The sequence below is a fragment of the Melospiza melodia genome, chromosome 16 (genome assembly GCF_035770615.1).
Source record: "Melospiza melodia melodia isolate bMelMel2 chromosome 16, bMelMel2.pri, whole genome shotgun sequence".
Taxonomy (NCBI): domain Eukaryota; kingdom Metazoa; phylum Chordata; class Aves; order Passeriformes; family Passerellidae; genus Melospiza; species Melospiza melodia.
Window position 1 is genome coordinate 4,087,357 of NC_086209.1, and position 20,723 is coordinate 4,108,079.

At 45.9% G+C, this 20,723-nt stretch overlaps 1 protein-coding gene across 2 annotated transcripts in view; it reads left to right on the forward strand.

The window, feature by feature from the left end:
• Positions 1-7,543: 7,543 nt before the first annotated feature.
• The window catches only part of CAPN6 (calpain 6), a 58,087-nt gene continuing 44,907 nt past the window's right edge, over positions 7,544-20,723 (forward strand). Inside the window, exons 1-3 of one of the 2 annotated variants that reach the window (XM_063170346.1) lie at positions 7,544-7,765; positions 15,351-15,437; positions 16,262-16,433. In XM_063170346.1, coding sequence (XP_063026416.1) covers positions 16,269-16,433 — 165 coding nt within the window. In that variant the 5' untranslated portion in view covers positions 7,544-7,765; positions 15,351-15,437; positions 16,262-16,268. Of the gene's footprint in view, positions 7,766-12,944; positions 13,067-15,350; positions 15,438-16,261; positions 16,434-20,723 lie in introns of those variants that run through there. The other variant, XM_063170347.1, reaches the window with a different exon arrangement.

Here is a 20,723-nt window from a genome sequence, read left to right on the forward strand (position 1 = left end):
GCATCACTTGCCTTGCACATTGTAATTCTCTTTTATCATCATCACCATTAGTTTCTTAATTTCTGATGCATTAAATTATCTTTATCTCAACCCACAAGTTCTCTCACTTTCACCCCTCTGACTCCTCCCCATCCTCTGGTGTCGCAGACATCTTTTATGAAAAATCCTTTCCTTAGGATTTTTCCTCTTGAGAAGCTGAGAAGCCTCAGGAACAAAATGTAAACAATGATTATCTGCTGCTGTAGAATGCAACAGGTGCATCTGTGATTAGCTCATGTTAGTTTGTTTGTGATTAATGGCCAATCACAGTCAGCTGGCTCAGACTCTCTGTCTGAGCCACAAGCCTTTGTTATCATTCTTTGCTATTCTATTCTTAGCCAGCCTTCTGATGAAATCCTTTCTTCTATTCTTTTAGTGTAGTTTTAATATAATATACATCATAAAATAATAAATCAGCCTTCTGAAACACGGAGTCAGATCCTCATCTCTTCCCTCATCCAAGAACCCCTGTGAGCACGGTCACACCCTGGGAAGGCAGTGAGTGAGTGGCTGTGTGGGGCTGGGGTTAATCCAGGGCATGGGGTTAAACCAGGCCACTGAGATCATCCCCTGTGTGCCAGGGCAGGGGCTGAGCTGCGCAGCCCTGCTGGGAGGCAGCACAGCTCCCTCTCCCTCTGATGTGGCCTCGGTGAATTTGGGGACACAGCAGGGTCCCTGTGAGTGCCACAGCCCATAGAAGATAACACTGGGGGAAGCAGAAAGACCTTCCTGGGATCTGCTCATGTCTGCAGGGTTGGTGGAACAGGAGAAGTCAATTACTCTTCTTGGGAAGAGGAGGGGGACAAAGATGCCACTCTGACACGGCCTCAGCTTTGCTGAAAAATAAGGCACAATGCCAACATAAGGTTGAATTAACACAGGACAGAAGCCTGGAATAATCTACAGCCAAATCAGCCTGTAAATGGTGCTTCTTCCAGTGCTGCCTAGAAAGGTGAGCAGCACCTAGAGCAGGGTGCAGCAATAAAACCTTCATTTTAAATTAACACATGACCAGCCTGGCCTCTGGAGAGAGAGACACATTTGTACAAGCAGGAAAGAAAATCTTTGGAAAATGCCATTCTGTCACAAATTGTCCATGCTTTAATTAAGAAGCCCTCATCAGGGAGGAAGATAACTGTGAGATCCATGAGGGGAGGAACACAGCTGATCTGAAATGAAATCAGCTCTCAAATGAGGTCGCCCACCCAGGCACTGCTTGTGCACACACAGCGGGAGCAGGAGCCAAGTGCAGGGAGATGAGGCCAAGCTTTTGTAGCTCTGCAAATGAAAGGGTCAGGCTTTGGGTGGGGAGGGGACACGAGATGGGGGAATGCAGTTACGTGCTGGAGAACTTGAGGACAAGGGCAAACGTGTCCTCCCGTGCTCTCCTCTTAAAGGACAATTCCCTTATTCCTGTGTTTTGTGACAAGGTACCCTGGAACAGGCTCCAGGCACACACAGGCCAGTGCAGCATCCCCACAAGGCATACCCCGTTAAAACAGAAACTAAAAACCCCCTTTCTGTCCCCTTGACACAGATTTAGGTACACAAAACCAAGCCTGCCCTTAATATCCTTAATTTTTTTAAATGACTCACCATACTCTGCTTTTCTGGTCAGAAAAGTAGATCATCTAAATGCCAGGCACCACAACTAGGAAAAGACTGTTTAGAGCAGTAGGATAAAACTCAGGAGACTTTTAGCTCTTGATGTGGCCACAGGTTTCTGTGTCACTTAGGGAATCACCTGGGACCACAGAAAAAACACAGCGAGTGCTCAAAATGGGCTTAGAACTTCTTTGGTCTCCAGGCACCAGCAGGATGGGGATAATCACACCTTCAGGCTCCACGTGAAGAGTTTCACCTGGAAATCTACAACAGCACAAGAAATCACCAGCACTGTGAGAGCAGAGCTGGCACCTGAAACTGCAAGAAGACAAACCTTCACTAAATAAAAAAATGTCATTGCATGATCAACACACCACCAAAAATGGCACGTTCCAAGGTGGAACATCCCAGTGCTCAATGCAGATGTAGAACTGCAGGGAGCATGGCCTGGGCACTGCAAAACAACCCTAAAGCTTGGTGCAGTGGGTTGTGTTTGGGAGTGCAGAGCTGCTCCTATGCTGAGGGAGGTTTGGACAATGTTCCAGCATCCCACAGACCAGGAATGACAGGGCAAACATGAGCCAAACCCCGTCCAGCTCCTGCCAGCATTAAACAAGGCTCTGATTTCAGGCTGTGTGAGAAGGGCAGCGCTCCTGGAGGCCCTGGAATCTCTGATGGAGAAGGGGAACATGCTAAGCCTGAGCACATTTCTCATGACCCTGAGACAGGAATGGCGTTATCCAAATCCCACTGCGAAACAAGAGTGCTACAGGCAATGTTTTAAATATTTAATGTTTACACAACACTCGGAATACGAATGGCAATTCAAAGGGAAGGGAACTCCTGTCTCTGTGAGCTCCTCAGGGAGTTTTCTCTTCATGTGTGTTTTTCTGCTTGATTGATGCCTGCCCACACAGAGGGCAGATGGCAGCAGGGATGTGTCCTGTGTGCCCCGAAAACACCCATCCTGCTCTGCTGCACAGGGCCCTCACTGCCAGAAAAGTGGGGAAGAACTGGTGATTTCAGCTCCTTCAATCCCTGTCCCAGTGCAGGGGGACACAGTATGGGTAAATGAAGGTGGTATAGAGTGTAATCTTATCCCCCAATGAGTTGCAGCTGAACCAATTACTAAAGATTAGGAGCAGGCCTGATGTTAACAGGCCACACCTGTAGCCAATAAGAACAGTGTTATAAAAGAGTGGATTGGTGGGAACTGGAGTCAGTTGGCTGTTGTGAGGACAAGGAATAGTCAGTGCTTAGAGGAACTGCCTACAAGAAACATCAAGGAGGTACAAAACTAGCTATATGGAACCCTTGCAATGTAATGATAATAGAACTCTTGCACTATAATGACAACATCCCAGCCTCACAAGCTTTATTTCAAACTGGCTTTTTAGTGCCAGCTCTGCCCATTCAGCTCCTTCTACTTCCCACTGCCATCAGGTAGGCTCTCACAGCAGGATCTTGGCCATAGCTCCAGCCCAGCCCCACCATGAGCTCCACCACTACAGCTGCTCTCCCATGCTAACCCCGCAGTTATTTCAGCTGCAGCCTCACAGCTTTACTTCACTGCCACCTCAGTTTCCACCCCAGCTCTCCATCTCCCCGCTGCTGTCAGATGAAGCTGCTCCAGCTCCTTGGCAGCATCTTCATTTTATCTCCAGCCCTCCAGTCCCAACCCTGGCCCTGCCCCACAGGGGTTTCACCCCCAGCCATAACCATGTTGATGTCTTGCCAGCTGTGCTGCCTCTGCCTCCAGCTAAAAGCTGCTCCTGGTTCTCACTGCAGCCCAGGGCTGTTAACAGGGACACAAACCAGTCACTGCCATTGCCACTTCAGTATCTCCAGGGGCTGTCACACCCGTCCCAAATGGGCTCTGCTAATGAGACCTGATCCCAAACACACATTCCATCTCATCCCAGATGGCAACAGGGGCAAGGAACAGCCACTGTGCTCCCCTTGGGATGCCTTTTGCAGCTGCAGTGTGCCTGGAGCTCTGGGCTTGGGGGTTTTCAGAACCCTAGCAGATGACTGGGCATTCACAGCCACAGGGCCCTGAACAAAAACATGAGCGCTTTTCCATGGGAAACAAAACTCACCATCCCAGGTTCCTGATGGCAGATTGCAGGAGGCAGCTGGGACTCTCAAACCAGCCCAAGTTGGCACTGGTGCCAGCTTGGGTCTGGGAGGCATCCTGGTTTTCGTCCCCCTTGGGATGCCTTTTGCATCTGCAGTGTGCCTGGAGCTCTGGGCTTTGTGGTTTTCAGAAGCCTAACCTAGGCACAACCCTAACCCTGGGTGCCACTGGAGGCTGGTGCAGAGCCTGTGAGTGGAGAGTTGCCCTTGAATGAGGGGTTTGCGGGATACGGCCCAGTAGAGCTTGAAGTAGTATTAAAAATATAAGCAATAAAGTTGTTTTCTTCTGTTATTATGTTGCTTTTATGTTCCACTAATGTTTTGCAATAGAGTATTTTTATTGTAATTTCTATTCTTTTACTAGATGAGTAGTGTTTATGAAATAAAAGTTGTAGGACTGGGGCCACAGAGAACATAAAGGGCTTGGCACTGGAGGCAGACCCAAACCCACGTGGAGCTGAAATAAATGCCACAGGGAAGGAGATGGAGCTGCCCTGGGGTGGGTTCCTGGGGCTCGGAACCAGCCCAAGGGCACATTTTGGGATGGGAAACCTTGGGGAGCACAGTGGCTGTTCCTTGCCCCTGTTGCCATCTGGGATGAGATGGGATGTGTGTTTGGGATCAGGTCTCATTAGCAGAGCCCATTTGGGACGGGTGTGACAGCCCCTGGAGATACTGAAGTGGCAATGGCAGTGACTGGTTTGTGTCCCTGTTAACAGCCCTGGGCTGCAGTGAGAACCAGGAGCAGCTTTTAGCTGGAGGCAGAGGCAGCACAGCTGGCAAGACATAAACATGGTATGGCTGGGGGTGAAACCCCTGTGGGTCAGGGCCAGGGTTGGGACTGGAGGGCTGGAGATAAAATGAAGATGCTGCCAAGGACCTGGAGCAGCTTCACCTGACAGCAGCGGGGAGATGGAGAGCTGGGGTGGAAACTGAGGTGGCAGTGAAGTAAAGCTTGTGAGGCTGCAGCTGAAATAACTGCGGGGTTGGCATGGGAGAGCAGCTGTAGTGGTGGAGCTCATGGTGGGGCTGGGCTGGCAAAGAAAGGCAAGAGGGGAAGGGAAGGCAAAGCAAGGGAGCAGTAGGCAAGGCAAGAGAAGGGGCATTAAGGAAAGGGAACACAAAGCAAGGGATGAATATGCGAGTTAAGGCAGGGGAGCTATCGCACCTTAGCTACTCGTCCCTTCCCTTGCCTTTCCCTCCCCATCCTTGCCTTTCCCACCTCTCCCTTGCCTTTCCCACCTCTCCCTGCCTTGTTTTTCTCACCCATTCCTTGTCGTTCCCATCCCTGGTTGATGCCGCCACCTCGCGGCCGCGTTCCCCCTCCCCGGGCTCGCAGGAGGGAGGGAAGGAGGGAGGGAGGGTTTCGTGTGTCCTGCGGGGAAATAAATCCCGGGGCCCTTCCCTCGCTCCAGGGCTGTTCCCCTGCTCCTCCTTCCCCCTGTGACCAGTCGGCCTGGAAGGTAACTCCAAACCCCACTTCAAACCCTGCAGGGCAGTGCTCCCTTGTCTTTTTAGAATTTTTTCTTCTGATTGTGGTTAAGGTGGTTGAGGGGATAGAGGCTGCTCTGTACACATTCAGCCTCTGTCGCAGCTGTAGACAGAGGCAAAGCACAGCCCCTTCTGTGAGTTTTGTTTTAGGGATTGTCTTCCTTTAACTCAGTGCTGGCAAGCCACCAGTCTGGGACTGATCCCTTACTCCAACCCTTCACGTCATTTATGCTTTAGGACAAAGCAGGAAGGAACCTGTCATCAAAATTCCACAATGTGAAGGATGAGTGATCCAGGTTCAAAATGCTGTTGTTGAGCAAAATCAGGCATGACTGGACACACAGCTCTGAAAATTTTCAGTGAATCTTGCTTAGTTTTCAGATTTCTCTATTCAAACTGCTTAAATTAGAAAGGGTAGAGTAAACATGTAGGATTTAAGTTGAATCTCTGCTGGAAACCACCTCATGCTTTATTAATAAATTGCCCCATGAAATTAAGTGAATAATAGATGAACATATCTCTGGCGGGACACAAGAACCTGGCAAGGTGACAGGCAGGAATTTCTGAAGCCGTGATGGGCTCTGAGCTCAAGGTGATGAACACACAGATATGGGGTGTAGAAAACCTTGTGAAGGAGCAAGTTCTGGGGGTTCCTTGCACTGTGGTGTCTCCTTACAAACCAGGCTGGCTCTGGGCTCTGGTTTGCTGCTGAGGGCGCAGGAGGAGTCAGGTTTGGAAAGCAGCAAGTCTGTGGTGGGGCACTGCTCAGGGAGGGCCTGCAGGCTGGGCAGGAGAGCACTGAGAAAACTGGGGACACCAGGAGATGCAGCACAGTCATGGATGGAAACCAGTGCAGAGCGGGTGACGCATCCATCGAGGAAGCCAAAGGCTGCAGGGCTCATTCAAGGATTTCAGGTACGATGTTTTAGGTTAAATGCTTCACAATAACTGAGACCTCTTTTCCAGGTTGTTGTTTTTTGTTTTTTTTTTTTTTTTCCATTAGTTGCCATCTGTGTAGCTGATCTTGCTGCCTGTCCAAAGGAATTTCTGTTTCTGACAAGACTTCCAGCAGGAGCTCCTCCTCAGCCCAGACAAATCCCATCTAGTTCTTGGATTACACCGCTCACATCAAAAAGTTCTCATGGTTTTGTTCTGCACTGGATCAAAGCAAAGGCAGCTACTGCAAGAACGCTTCTTATAAGCTGTGAATATTATTATCAGCTCAGAGTGGAATTTTGTTGTGCTCTTGTGGGAGTTTTCGTGTTCGTCCCTCAGCTGTGCAAATGAATCACAGTGTGCGTGTAATGTACAGGCATCAGCTTTTTATTATGATTTAAACTCTGGGCTACTTACTCAATCAGGAATTGGAAACACATGGCTTTAGTTTGTAAGGCTTTTTTACTCATGAAATGGTAAAACTTGTAGTGGCAGCTTCCAGGGACTTTCAGTCCAAATTTCAGCGTGAGTTCTAAAGGAATTGGGGTAAAAGAGCAAATATTCCTGCGGTGAACCTTGCAGTACAGAAATTTGTGATACTTCTTAATCATCTTCAGAGTAGTTTGTGGATGTAACTCATCCCCTGAGGTCCAATCTCCTCTAGGAAATTTGCTCAATAATAATGTTGAGGAGAAGGAATTAACCTATTCGTAAACTTAGACCAGTTATGCTAAAATGAGGATTAACTGGAGGAAAAAAACTGGGGAGAATATATAAAACTGTGGTACAGATGAAATTTTGTAATGCATTTTGAAATGGTGCTTGTTCAAAAATGGGACTACGTTTACTAAAATACAAATAAAAGCCACATAAAGACAAAATAAAGGTATTATAGTCCTCAAATCAGAAAAAATTCAAGTCAAATTAACCCAGATGTTTAGGATTTACCCAAGAGGAAGTTGAGGCTGAGCAAAGTATGGAGAGAAGCTTGTTTATCCAAAACCATTTCTTGTTGAGAATTTCTTATTGTCCTGCTTTTGATTTTGCTACAGCACTGAGAAATGTATTATTTTCTGTGTCCTAAACTTTGTTATCCCCATGAAGTGATACCAATTCCTTTACTAGGACAGAGAGAAAAGAATGAGTGCTGTGCAGTCTAATAAGGAATGTAACTTTTTTTTTTTTTCCACGGTACGCATTAATCTGTTGCTTTCCCTACCGAAAAAAAAAAAAAAATTAAATAAAAAAAATCCAAACAAACCCTGCAACTCTTGCCAAACAGCCTGGCCTTATCTCCTTCTTTAAGAGTTCATTCACAGTTCCAGGCACAGCCACACTGATGGTTTGTGTGTCAGGAGCACATGAGCCTCTGCACTTTTGGTCAGCTCGGAGCTTTCCCTGGGACATCCCTGGAAGAGTTATCCCAACACACACGCCCCTAGAGATGTGATCGTGGTACAGCCCAGAGAATTCCTCCTTGAGAAGCCGAGGGATCACTGTTTGCAGGAGCTGCTCTGGAGTTGGATGTGCCCCAGCAGCAGGGTCTGACCCCAGCCAGGTGAGTGCCTGACCGGTGTTTACTGATTAACACCTTTGTCACCAGGAACGAAAGCTCTCTGTGAACACAGGCAGAAAACGCCTTGGATTACTTCAGTTTGTTTAATATATAGTTCTTCCAGAAAGTCTGTGCCAACTCCGAGCCAAATTTATTGCAGGATTTATTACCAAAGCGTGGGTGCTCTCCTTTCTTTGGGGTAACCAGTTCTACTCTTCTCTCTACAGGCATCCTTTACAGTTATTCCAAAGAAAGGGGCCAGGCTGAGAAAGTGTGGTTTGATCTCTGCTCATATAATTCCATTTGCCATCCTGTCTCTGATCTTCCAAAATATTGTCAGTTCTCTCCATGGATTCTTTCACTGTGAAATTCAAGGGGTTTTTTTGTGGTTTTTTTTTTTTTTTTTTTTTTTTACTTTATTTCATTGGTCTTGTGAAGGAGAGATTTTTGTACTGTATCTAAAATAATTGATAAGGGGATATATAAAGTAATGGACTGGCCTGATAAGGAGTTACTGATTAATTTGCAATCTCTTTTTACCCTCTTTATTTAAACTAACTTTTATGAAAAGGCAGAATGGAGAGGTACTGGAATTCTAAAGAAAGCTGTTCCTGTGGTTTCAGCACAAAACTTTGGCTTGAATGAATTAAGTGACAAAGCTGTTTGCATTTTCTTCAGAGCTTTTTATAGGTCACTTGATTGGATTAATGTTAATTGTAACCATTGCCATTGTACTAAATGACTTTTTAAAAAAATCTAACTGGAATTGTACCTCTCTGATGTTAACTGAAAATGTGTCTGATTTTGAGGATATACTGGAAGCCACTGAAGGACAAGGTTTCTTAAAACATGAGGATACCTGTGCACTTTGGAAAATCCTGAAAGGAGCCATGGGTTTTGTCTCTGCTTGCAGTGATCTTTAAGAATTCCAGGATTTTGTTGGAGGTTTCACCTGGAAGTCAGGCGGAGGCAAAAGTCTGCTCTGATGATTTAAACTCATTGCTATTTAAATCTTTGCCCTTGCCTGAGGGGAGAGAGAGCAGTTCAAGTGTTTCAGCTACTGTGGATAAACTCCCATGGGAAAGGCAAGGAGGGGAGAGAGGGAGTCCAGCCAGAGTTTATCCCCTCTGAGTGTGCTCTGCCAGGGCTTTGAGTGGCTTTGACTAAGGAGTCAGCATTGTACTGCTGAACAATCACAGGTGTATATTGATATCACTCTGTTCTCAAGCTGAAAGGATCCCACACCCCCTGACCATCAGCCAGCCCCACAAATCTGGGGTGTTTCTGCTCCTGCCAGGTGCAGCTGTTCCCCCTTGGGCACACTCACCTGCGAGGGCAGCTTTCCTCAGCAGCTCTTTGCTTCTGTACTCCCATCCTGAAGGGTCAGAATGAGTTTGCACTTGATCTCACCGAGAACTGGAGAGATGGAGAGAGAGAACAAGCTGTGAAAAATCAGTTCTTGGCAGAGCTCCTGCTCCACTCCTGGGCTTAGCAAATGTCAGCTTGGTCCTGACCCAGCACCCACCCTCTGCAGTGCAATCTGAATTCTGACCCCCAGAATTCTGAAGTACCACAGTGTGACGGTGTTCACAGGGGTTCTTGGACAAGGGAAGAGACAAGGATCTGACTCCATGTTTCAGAAGGCTTGATTTATTATTTTATGATATATATTACATTAAAACTATACTAAAAGAATAGAAGAAAGGATTTCATCAGAAGGCTGACTAAGAATAGAATCAGAAAGAATGATAACAAAGGCTTGTGACTCAGCGCTCTGTCCGACCCAGCTCACTGTGATTGGCCATTAATTACAAACAACTCTATGAGACCAATCACAGATGCACCTGTTGCATTCCACAGCAGCAGATAATCAATGTTTACATTTTGTTCCTGAAGCCTCTCAGCTTCTCAGGAGGAAAAATCCTAAAGAAAGGATTTTTCACAAAAGATGTCTGCGACATCACACAACCTCTCCTATCCCAGTGAGATGTGAAAGAAGAACCTGGTTAAGAACTGTGCTGTTGCAGTACAAGTGTTGTAATTAATTTTATTGTGGAAAAACTTTGGTTGATAGCCTGTTGATTCTGCCAGGCCGTGATGCTGTTGGTGAAAGCAAACAGCTTGTGGGCTGTCCAGTTGCTCTCCCCCACATTCCTGCTCAGAAGTGATAGGATATGGGCTGGGATACTCCCAGATGAAAATATGCCGTTTTCTTTCTCGATTTTAAGTGTGGCAAAACTGCACAGCAGAATAAGGTTGGCATGGTCCTGCAAGAAGGCAAATGCTTGTGTCTCCTTCCCATAGCCAATTCTTGAGCTGAGCTAACAGAGAAACCTTCTTTGTATGCCTATAAAAGTCCTGAGGTACAGAGGCTATAGTCAAACTAACCTTATTTTGTTGGAAAACCCAAATACTGGATGACAGAAGGGCTAATGCTGCACAATCCTGGCATCCCCAGAGCACACAATGAACTTGGTGTTTCTCCCAGTCAGGGAGAGCACTGCCATCCAAACCTACTGAGAACCCTGGATCACAGTCATTTATACTGGACAGGGGGCTATTAAATTATCCTGTGCAGCAAATTTGATCAACATTGAATACATTCTTACTAATGCAATTGCACATCCACACAACACAGATTTAACACTGACTTTATACGTTTTTATTGGCTTATGCAGAGGAAGAGAGGAGATCCAGTCCAGCAGAAAGCCTCCCAGTTAATGTTGGGCTGTTTAAAGAATTTGAATGAGTAAATTTCTCCAGAAGAGATGCTTTTACAGCAGCAGTAGCAGTGGAATAGCCAAGATCATGAAACCACAGTGTTTATGAAGTGGAAGATTTTCAACTGCTTTAAGTTCCCCTGCACTTAATACAGATTTGCAAAGTCACTGTGTCGTAAGGACCTGTGATCACTCTGCACAGCAAGCAAGAGCAATAACCTTTTTCAGCTGGGGATCTGGAAGTTCCTTTAATTAGTTTAACAGAAACCCAGTTCAGAGTAATTTAAAGCTTTTGGCTGCAGGGCTGCTTTTTTGGAGGCATTCACTGGTTTGATTGTTCTGAAGCAAACTCTGGAGACAGAGATGTTTGGGAAAATACAGAACTATGTTTGCAAACAGTGAAATACTTGAGTCCCTGTTTTGCTCTCGTAGTCCAAACAGGGGCATTGAGGTTTGGTGAGGAGTCAGTGTTGAAGGAGCAGAGTTTGGGGCTGGGATGTTTTTGTGTGCTGTCAAGACAGGCACACAACTGTGTCGCAGACATCTTTTCATGAAAAATCCTTTCCTTAGGATTTTTTCCTCCTGAGAAGCTGAGAGGCCTCATGAACAAAATGTAAACAATGGTTATCTGCTGCTGTGGAATGCAACAGGTGCATCTGTGATTGGCCCATGTTGGATGTTTGTAATTAATGGCCAATCACAGTCAGCTGGCTAGCCTTCTAAGGAGAACCTTTTCTTCTATTCTTTTAATTTTAATGTAATATATATCATAAAATAATAAATCAAGCCTTCTGAAACATGGAATCAGATCTCTGTCTCTTCTGTGATGGTGTTCACAGGGGTTCTTGGATGAGGGAAGAGATGAGAATGTTGACTCTATGTTTCAGAAGGCTTGATTTATTATTTTATGATATATATATATTACATTATAACTATACTAAAGAATAGAAAGAAGAGTTTCTTCTCAGAAGGTTAGCTAAGCTAAGAATAGAATAGAAAAGAATGATAACAAAAGGCAGCTCTCTCAGACTCTGAGATTGCTCGGCCTTGATTGGCCATTAACTATAAACATCTAAGATGGGCCAATCAAAAATCTACCTGTTGCATTCCACAGCAGCAGATATCTATCGTTTACATTTTGTTTCTGAGGCCTCAGCTTCTCAGAAGAGAAAAAAATCTTAAGAAAAGATTTTCACAAAAAGATGTCTGCGACACTCTTCCTTCAACACAAGACCCCAGTCAACACCATCACACAATTGCAGGTACAAAAGAGAAACCTGAGAACCAGGTCTGGCTGTTAGTCCTGCTAAGGTGACAACTTGGTACCTGCAAATGGACAATAATCCTCAAACTGGGTTCATACAATAACAGAATGCTTTGGGTTGGAGAGCTCATCTCATCCCACCACCCTGGGCAGGGATATCTTCCAGGCTGCTCAAAGTCCAGTCCAGCCTGGCCTTCTACCCTTCCTGGGATGGGGAGTCCACAGCTTCCCTGTGCCAGTTCTCAGGAAATAATATCTTCCTGGTATCCTAATCTAAACCTCCCCTCTTTCAATTTAAAGCCACTTCCCCTTGTCCTATCACTCTCTGCCCATGTGAATAGTTGTTCTCCCTCTTTTTTTATAAACTCCCTTTAGGAACTGAAAGGCTGCTCTAAGGTTTTCCTGGAGCCTTCTCTTCTGCAGGCTGAGGCACCCCAGCTCTCTCAGCCTGGGAGGCTGCCCCAGAGCATGGAATATGCTGTGTGCATCATTCCTGGCATCCCTCCATGGCCTTCCCAGGCAGGGGCTCCTGAACCAGCAGGAATGTGGGCCTGAACTCAGGATTCTCAGGAAGAAGCAGTTTCATTTTCAATGTTTTGTCCAACTGTGACCTTAAATCCTGCCTGGAAATGCACTTTGCCCTTTTAGTCCTGGTGCTGTGCATGGAAATTCCTTGGAGTCCTGCAGCTGGAACAGCAAAGTGGGGTGTGTGATAGAATTTATGTGTTACAACACATCAAGCCTCCTCCTTGCAGAGGAGTTTCATCTGGCACCGAGGGCCCTCTGCAGCTGCTTGGATTTGGGGCTGAAACTGCTGGATTTGGTTAGGAAAAACCCAGCCCTGCTGTTGCTGAGCCCCTTGGGCCAGGATGGGAGTGGGAGGGATGGCTGGGCTGAGCAGCTGCAATAACTGCTCTGCCTGGGTTTTTACCCTGCGTGTCACTTGGTCACACAGAGTAACCAAACTAGGATGAGAGCAGGTGAATTCTGTTCAGGTTTGTGTGTTTATTGCATGAATTCAAGGATAAGGAGGGTGTAGTTCTCCCTCACGTGCCTGTCTGGACAGTCAGTGCTGTTTGTTTGGATCTCCTGTGCAGCAGCTGGGGGAGAGAAAGGTTAAGACAGGGAAATGTGAGTGTAAAGAAACACTGTTGGGAAGTTTAACACTTGAAGCTTACCTTAATGCTCTGGTGAATACCTGGATTTCAAGTGAATGTCCCTTTAATTTATGCTGCTGCTAAGGCCAGGAGCTGCTATTTGCCCAGTGCTGAATGGGATTTAGCTGTACTCTGGCAGAGGAATCATCTCTGAGAATAAACTGTAAGTAAAACTGAGATTGTTCTGTGGTCAGGCTGAAGAGGGGACTCTGCACCAGCTCCATTTCACTCTTCTGCTGAATTCCTTTTCCTAATCAAAATGGGAAATTCTCTGGAAAAACAGAGAGGCAGAGAAGGACTTAAAAGCTGTGAGGTTGAAAGCTCAGTAATGTGAGACCTACCATACTTCTGCTGATACCCCAGGGGATTGGGTGACCTGTAGAGCTCTTCAGCGTTTTTTCCCCTTTTTTCTCCTCTGTCCCTTCTCTCTGCAGAACGACAGTGTCTCTGGGCTGGGGTGCAGTATTTTTAGGATTGTGTTTCTTAGTCCACTGTGCCCAGCTGATCTGTGTCACATGGCAGAGCAGCTGCCAAGCCCTGGAGTGTTTCCTCAGCGCTACAAGGCTGGAGTGCCAGCTGAGCCAGGGTAAAGCTGTGGGTGTGGAGCAGGGGATGCTCTGCTGCACGGTGCCCCAGCTGCAGGAAGGAGGAAGGAGTGTGTGCTTCTTAGTTTGGGAGCTTCAGTCATCAACTGAGGGTCAAAAAATGGGAGCTACTTCAAAAATAACCCTTGGAATGGGAGCCAGGCCATGTCCTGGTAGGTGAACCCTCCAGGAGAGGTGGGCTCAGCTGTGCTCCTCCATCCTCAGCACTCAAACCACCAGGCTGTTGTATAGAAACTGCACTGACATTCTTGATGGAGGGCTTTCCAACTAGAAAGAGATCTTTTTATTGAGTTTAAAATGGGCAGCTCTGGGTTCCTGTGAAAGTGGGTGGGTTCCTCCAGACGGCGATGAGACTTCAGTTCAGTGCCTCCTGGGTGGGGGTGAAACATTCAGCAGCCAGGATGAGCAGCCCTGGGAGCCTGAGCCCCTAAAACACACTGCAGATATCACAGGGAGCCTGGAGAGGGGCAGGAGAAGACACTGGCAGGAGAAGCCTCCTCCTTGTTGGTGTTTCCCTTGCAGCCCAGGGCGAGGCAGGCAGCGCTTTATCACCACCTTCTGTGCATGGCCGCAGAACATTGCAGGCTGTTGTGGAATGGAGTGTTAATCCTGGAAGGACTCATGTTCCTTTCTGGCTGATAGGTGGGGAGAAAGGGCAGGGGAATGAGGTCATGAAAGACCTGTCTTAATGAATTAGGCAGTGACAGAAACCTCATCACCCAGGGGCTATTTTAAAAGCAAATAGGCTCGGTTTAGAATGTTAGATAGATCATGGGGAATTTTTAATGATCGAGACTGCCAGTTATCATGAAATAATCTATATCCCACCCAAATTAGTCAGACTATTTTGTTGTGGTCCCTGAGGTACCTCTGCAAAATTGACAAGTTGTTCTACACTTGAATTTGAAGAAGTGGTTTGTGGGGGGAAGTGTAACTGTGTTCACAGGGGTTCTTGGATGAGGTAAGAGATGAGGATCTGACTCCATGTTTCAGAAGGCTTGATTTATTATTTTATTATATTTATTATATTAAAACTATACTAAAAGAATAGAAGAAAAGATTTCATCAGAAGGCTAGCTAAGAATAGAATCAGAAAGAATGATAACAAAAGCTTCTATCTCGGACAGAGAGTCTAAGCTAGCTGACTGTGATTGGCCATTAACTAGAAACAACTCTATGAGACCAATCCCAGATGCACCTGTTGCATTCCACAGCAGCAGATAACCATTGTTTACATTTTGTTCCTGAGGCCTTTCAGCTTCTCAGGAGGAAAATCCTAAGGAAAGGATTTTCCATAAAAGATGTCTGCGACAAGGAAGCAAATCTATTTGCCCTGTCTTGGGGAGGCCACCTGCCAAGTGAGAAGCCTTGAGAGTTTTTATTGAGGGAGATAATTAAGCAGAAAGCAATGGAGTCACAAAATGGCTTTGGTGGGGAGGGATCTTAAAGCCCATCCAGTCCCACCCCTGCCTTGGGCAGGGCCACCTTCCACTATCCCAGGTTGCTCCATCCAGCCTGGCCTGGGACACTTCCAGGGATGGGGCACCCACAAAGAGCTTTCACTCACAAGAACAAAGACCACAATAAATTTGACATTTCCAAGTGTTCCTCATTAATCTTCTGTATTTCTCTTGCTGTGCTCACTTTGCACACCTGCAAAAGCTTGGTTCAGTTTCCTGCAGATTTGCGGAATCTCATCCAATTTGTGCTGCAGGTGGCTCAAGGAGCACCAGCTGAGCTCCCTGCAGCTGGACACAGCGGGTGGCTGCCAGGACCATGTGGTGCCATGCTCCAGAGCAGGATGTTGGTTAATTCAGCCTGCATTTGTCTTTATTGCTGTAGGCAAGGAAGGGGAGATACATCTCTAACTCCAGCCTGTGTCCAGAAGGAAGAGGAAAGGAACTGACACACAGGACCTTTCCAAACAGGGTAAGCTCAGGTGCTCTCACCTCTCTCTCTCTCGTGAAGTAGAGATAGCATCCCTCATGTCCTCCAAATTTCAAACTATCCTGAGTGATTTCTGTAATTGATTCCTCATTTGTAAAATGTTTTAAAGCAATTTATTTGAGTTCTGTGGGCGCGACCATAAACCTGCCAAGTTTGATAATCAGGATTCTGGGAATTATGGTTTGAAACACATTGTTTGGGTTTTTTGTTCTTGTTGTGCTTTTTTTAAGATACTTTTAGTTCTTGTCAATTATTTGCAAGTATTTTCTCCTTCTGGGAAATCTGTTCTCTGAAAAGTAACATAAAGTTCAAAGACAATAGTACAAGCCAAAGTATTGTCACTTAAATTAAGATGGAGAAATGTGGAAATCTGGTTTTGGTTTTTTTAGGCACAAGATTTGCAGTAGATAATTTTAGCTTTAGAGACCAGAAGAAGAATGTAGGACAGGAAGATGGCCCAGCCGTTCACACATGGTGCAGACTGAGAGCCAAGCTTCACTCTGCTACCTTTCCAATCAATTAGACAAAGCAAAATGTTGTTTTTGTGCCTGGCCTGGGCTCTTTCCTGATAAGAATACTGTTCAGACAAAAATATGATCCTTATCTATAAGATCTTCTTGGGTTTATACTTTCCCAGTCTTTAACCTAATCTAATTTATAATCTGGGGGTTTTTTTGTTTTATTGTAAATAAATCAGTGACCTCATTTAGAACAAGTCACATGCTCTTTTGTTCAAGACCAGGGAGTGGTATCAGTTATAGACTTTCAAGAGCCTTCATGGTTTGTCCAATATTGATCTTATCTAGACAGGAGATGTCCTCATCAGTGCAGCTCTTCAGAGATCAGAGGTACCACGAGCTGAAGGGGCAGTGCCTCCAGCAGGGGATCCTCTTTGAGGACCCCGAGTTTCCAGCCTCGGATGAATCCCTGTACTACGACTCAGCAGCAAAAGGGAAAGTGGAATGGAAGCGGCCAAAGGTAATGGATGTGTGCGTTTGCACTGCTGGTGGCTCCTCCAGCAGAGACACTTCCACCAAGAGGGGTCTGAGCAAAACTTGGTGTCTTGGTTTGGAAAGACAGCAGTCTGCTAAGGAAGGCAGGAGCCTCCCCTGAAATGGAGAATATAAACCCTCCCCACCCCTCCAAATTGCTATAAATTTTAAATTAAGGGGCTCTCAGGCAAAAATATGGGAGCAGAAAATAACAGTTCTTTAATAGGGAAAGGAAAAAACAAAAGGATAAAATAAACAATGCAGTACACATGAACAACACTGACAGAGTCAGAACCCAACCTGACACCCTGTGGGTCAGGGTGTTGGCAGCAGTCCCATTGGAATTGTGGCTCAGCCCTCCTGCAGTGTCAGGGGTGGTTCTGCTGGAGCAGGGATCCTGTAGAGAAGGATGGATTCTTCCTCTGAAGATCCAGTGGGAGGAGAGGCAGCTGCTGTTCCTCTGGGGAATCCAGTGGAGAAGCCGTGCTGGTGTCTCAAAACCTCTGGATTATATCTGGGTAGGAATGCTTGGCTCCTCCCTCTGGGCTCACATCTCCCAATGGGATGCTGTAGTTCTTATCAGCCATGCAGTGACATTCAATGGCTGTTATCAGCAGATGTCCCCTCCCAAGGGAGGAGTGATTGTGGTGACTCAGAGAGATAAGGCTAACTGCCCACTTGACAAAGATAATCTGCCATACAGATGGCAATAGAAAACATCTTGCAATGTAATCTGGAACACTTTGTTCTGTTCTGAATTGCCACCCTCTCCCTCAGCTGTTTCAGTTTGGTTCTGGTGAAGCCTTAGCAGCAAGTTCTACACAGAAAGAGTGGGAAGTTCTCCTTTATTGGTTAATGCCAGCTCTGGTCTCTGCATGGCTGTGCTGAATTCATAGTGGATTTTGTCTCTGACTTATGCAGAACCTCAATTACTCACTAGTGATTTTCTGTGCCAAATGATCAGCTATTATCTGTAAGTAACCAAGAATGCTTGTGTCTGTTTGCCACTTTTACTGGCATCTTAACAGGAAAACAAATATGTGATTTGCTTTGAATTGTAACTAATGTAGTAGGCACTTCAAATCATTAATACCACCTATATCTATGGTCTGTTAGTTGGTTTACTCTGAGGTTTTATGCTTTACGTGTATTTTTAAATCGGTTCACAGCCATAGGCAAACAATTGAGAAGAACATAAATCCATTCCCCAGTCTGGCTTTCCATCAGTGTCATCTGTTCTCTTACTGTGACAAGTGTAATGGAGAGGACAGTGGAAGCCTCCAGCTAGATGCATGCAGTATTTTTGCCCTTAAGCATGATGAATCACTCCTTTACTTCACCCATGTCCACTTTTGGGATTGGAGTTAATCTTCTGGAAGCACAGACTTGGGTGTCTGTCCTTAGAAAACACAATGCCAATGTGATGTCCTTCATATGCAGCTGGGGCTGTTCTGTGTCCTCTGTGGCAGGGGACAGCAGATGAGGTTGACCAGGGCTGGACTCTCTCTGCCAGGATGCCCTGAGGCTGCTTCTCTTTCTTGCTTCTCTTCTTTCCTGGCGGTGCTCATTCCTCACAGCAGCTTCTCTACTGGAATTTTAGTGAGCAGTTCAAGGGTTGCTTCCCTGCTTCTCATTCCAGCTTTTCAAGTAAGACATGAGACTGAAGAATGGGAAGAAGTAATTTGGGAAAGAAAAAGAAGACATTCCAAAGTCTGTGGGTTTATTTTCATTTCTGAGCACCTTCCTGTTTATTGGAGTCTTTCATCCCCTCCTACTGTGCAACCATTCACAGTGAGGTCAGGAAGAGTGTTTGTTCTTCATAAAAGATGTGAAGCAAGAGCTAAACTCTATCAAGGATGCCATTTTGGACCATTCTTGTGCCTATGAGTTTGTTCAAGGTGGTGGTCAGTGGTTTGAAGTCTAATTGTAGGTCAGTGATTACCTTTGCACTCAGTTATTACCCATTAAACATGATGCTAATGTAGGAAACCTCACATATTAATTAATATTCTAGTTACATAAATTTTATTATCATTTATCACAAAACCAAGCACAGATCAACCCTGACCCTCCTGAGATGTTGAACCATATCCCACCAATCCCTGGTGACGTTCAGAGGGTGAATTCTGGTGTTGATGCCAACAACACAGAACCATAGAATCTTCCAGGTTGAAAAAGACTTTTAGGTTGAAAAAGCCTTCTAAGGTCACTGAGTCCAACACTTACCCTGACACTACTGAGTCCATTACTAAGCTATGTCCCTAGCACCAGGTCTCTAAAAAACCACTTCAGTTCCAGTGCTTGACATCCCTTTTGGAAAATAAATTCCTCCTTGTATCTGATCTAAGCCTCTCCTGGTGTGTGAATCCTTTGCTGGTGTTTCAGAATGTTGGGCTCTGCTAATACTCCAGTTCCTCTGAGATAAACCTGTGAAATAACTGAGCTGAGCACAACCATTTCAAAGGTGCAGCATCTTCCAGAGCCCTTCAGCTCGTGCAGGAAGCCTCCTGGGGAGACTCTGTGGAGAAAACCTGCTGATTTGTTGGGAAAAGGGTAAGAGACATTGCCTCTGGTTGGTGGACATTCTTTCTGCCCACTGATATTAGCATCATCCCGCTCTTTTCCTGTGATTTCCCTGGGAAAAAAAAAATCTTCTTTTCCCCTGGAAAAAATTTCCTTCAGCTCTGCCAGGCTGAAGTGGGGCTGGGGGCAGCTGTGTTCTGCCAAGAGGGGAGTCCGTGGCCACCTGTCCTGGTTAACACTGCCTCTGTGTGGTGGTCCTGCTCAGCATGGCCTGAAAATACCCAGGAATTCCTGTCTCTGCTGAATGGATGCTTTGTCTTATTTTTAACTAAACCTCGGGTTTGTGTGAACTTTTTCACTGACCCTGCAGAAAGGATGGAATCTCAAGGACATCTTTGTCAGTGTTAAACAAACAGCAGTGATCCCCCAAGCAGGGCAGGCAGGCATGTGAGGAAGGAGTGGGTAAGCTTGCTTCAGAGATAAACAGTGTTCTTTAGTTATTCACAAAGGAAAATAGTCTGATCCTACAGAATGAGACTTTTATCATGTGCTTTCCTGGTTTCCCTGTTTGACCCTGTGTTTTTAAGCCCTAATTCTGCTTTCATCTGCATCTTTTCTTTATGAGAGGGCTGTGATTGCACCCTGATGTTCTGGGAAGACAGAGCTGGTCTGTGTCCAGGAAAACAGCACAGAAAGGCACCGTGAGAAAGGGCTGCTGATCTGCTTCCCCAGAAACCCCTCCCGTGTCCCAGCCCACTGATTAAATTCCCATTAACTCCAAAGGTCAGCTACCTGGCTGAAGGTGGGGAGTTGCATCTGCACAACCCAGTGCCCTTTTCCCAGGAAACACTGCATGCCATGGGCCCCATTCTCCACTCTTCTCACCAGTTTTCCAGTTTTTTCAGGGGTGGTTATCACCATGCAAGTGAAAAGTCCAGGAAATAAGGCAGTACTGTGTTCTGGAATGATACAGTGATAGGAATAGATGGAACAAGTGTATCCCCACTTCTCAAATTGGGAGGTGTGAGATGAGCAGGTTGATTTATCCAGGGCTGAGGTCCCAGAGAATTCAGGGGCTCTGACTTCTGCACCTTCACATGTTTACTGGAGGCAGCACCAACTTTGTTTGCTTGTAACTGGTGGAAAATGATCCATTGTCTCAGGAGCTGAAACAACTTCATATTTACAAGTGCTGATTGAAACCCTAAATCCTCCTCTACCTTGTTACCTGTTTAAGATTTTGCTCTCATTTGGAAGGCAGAGGAAGCTTGGGGCAAATCCCTGTGTAGGCATTTAGTCTGGGTGAGCTTTACATTTTGCATTAATGTTCTTTATTCCACAGGATTTGTGGTCTCAGTGTCCTCCAGAATGTTCAGCAATAACCCAGTTGTCATAGATTTAATGGAAAGAGGGTCATGAAAGATTTGGCTGTCAGGTTAAATGTCCCTCAGATGTAATGCTCTTCTTCATTTAATTCCTGTCTCCTCTGTAGCTGTGTCACTGCAGTCTGACCCTGTTTTCCAGTTTGAATAAGACCAGAGACATCTGCTTATGTTTGGGACTTGTGTGGAGCCCAGTGGTGCCTGCAGGAGAGGGAGGTGTCCTGGCTCTGTGTCAGGCTTTGAGCAGTTGCATGACCACTGCAAGAGGAGTGACAGCTCCTCGCAGCCTGGGATATCTGCCAGGATGGGGCCTGGGGGGGATCCAGAGCTGGAGGAGAGTGGATATTAAAGGGGAATGCCATCAGCTGGCA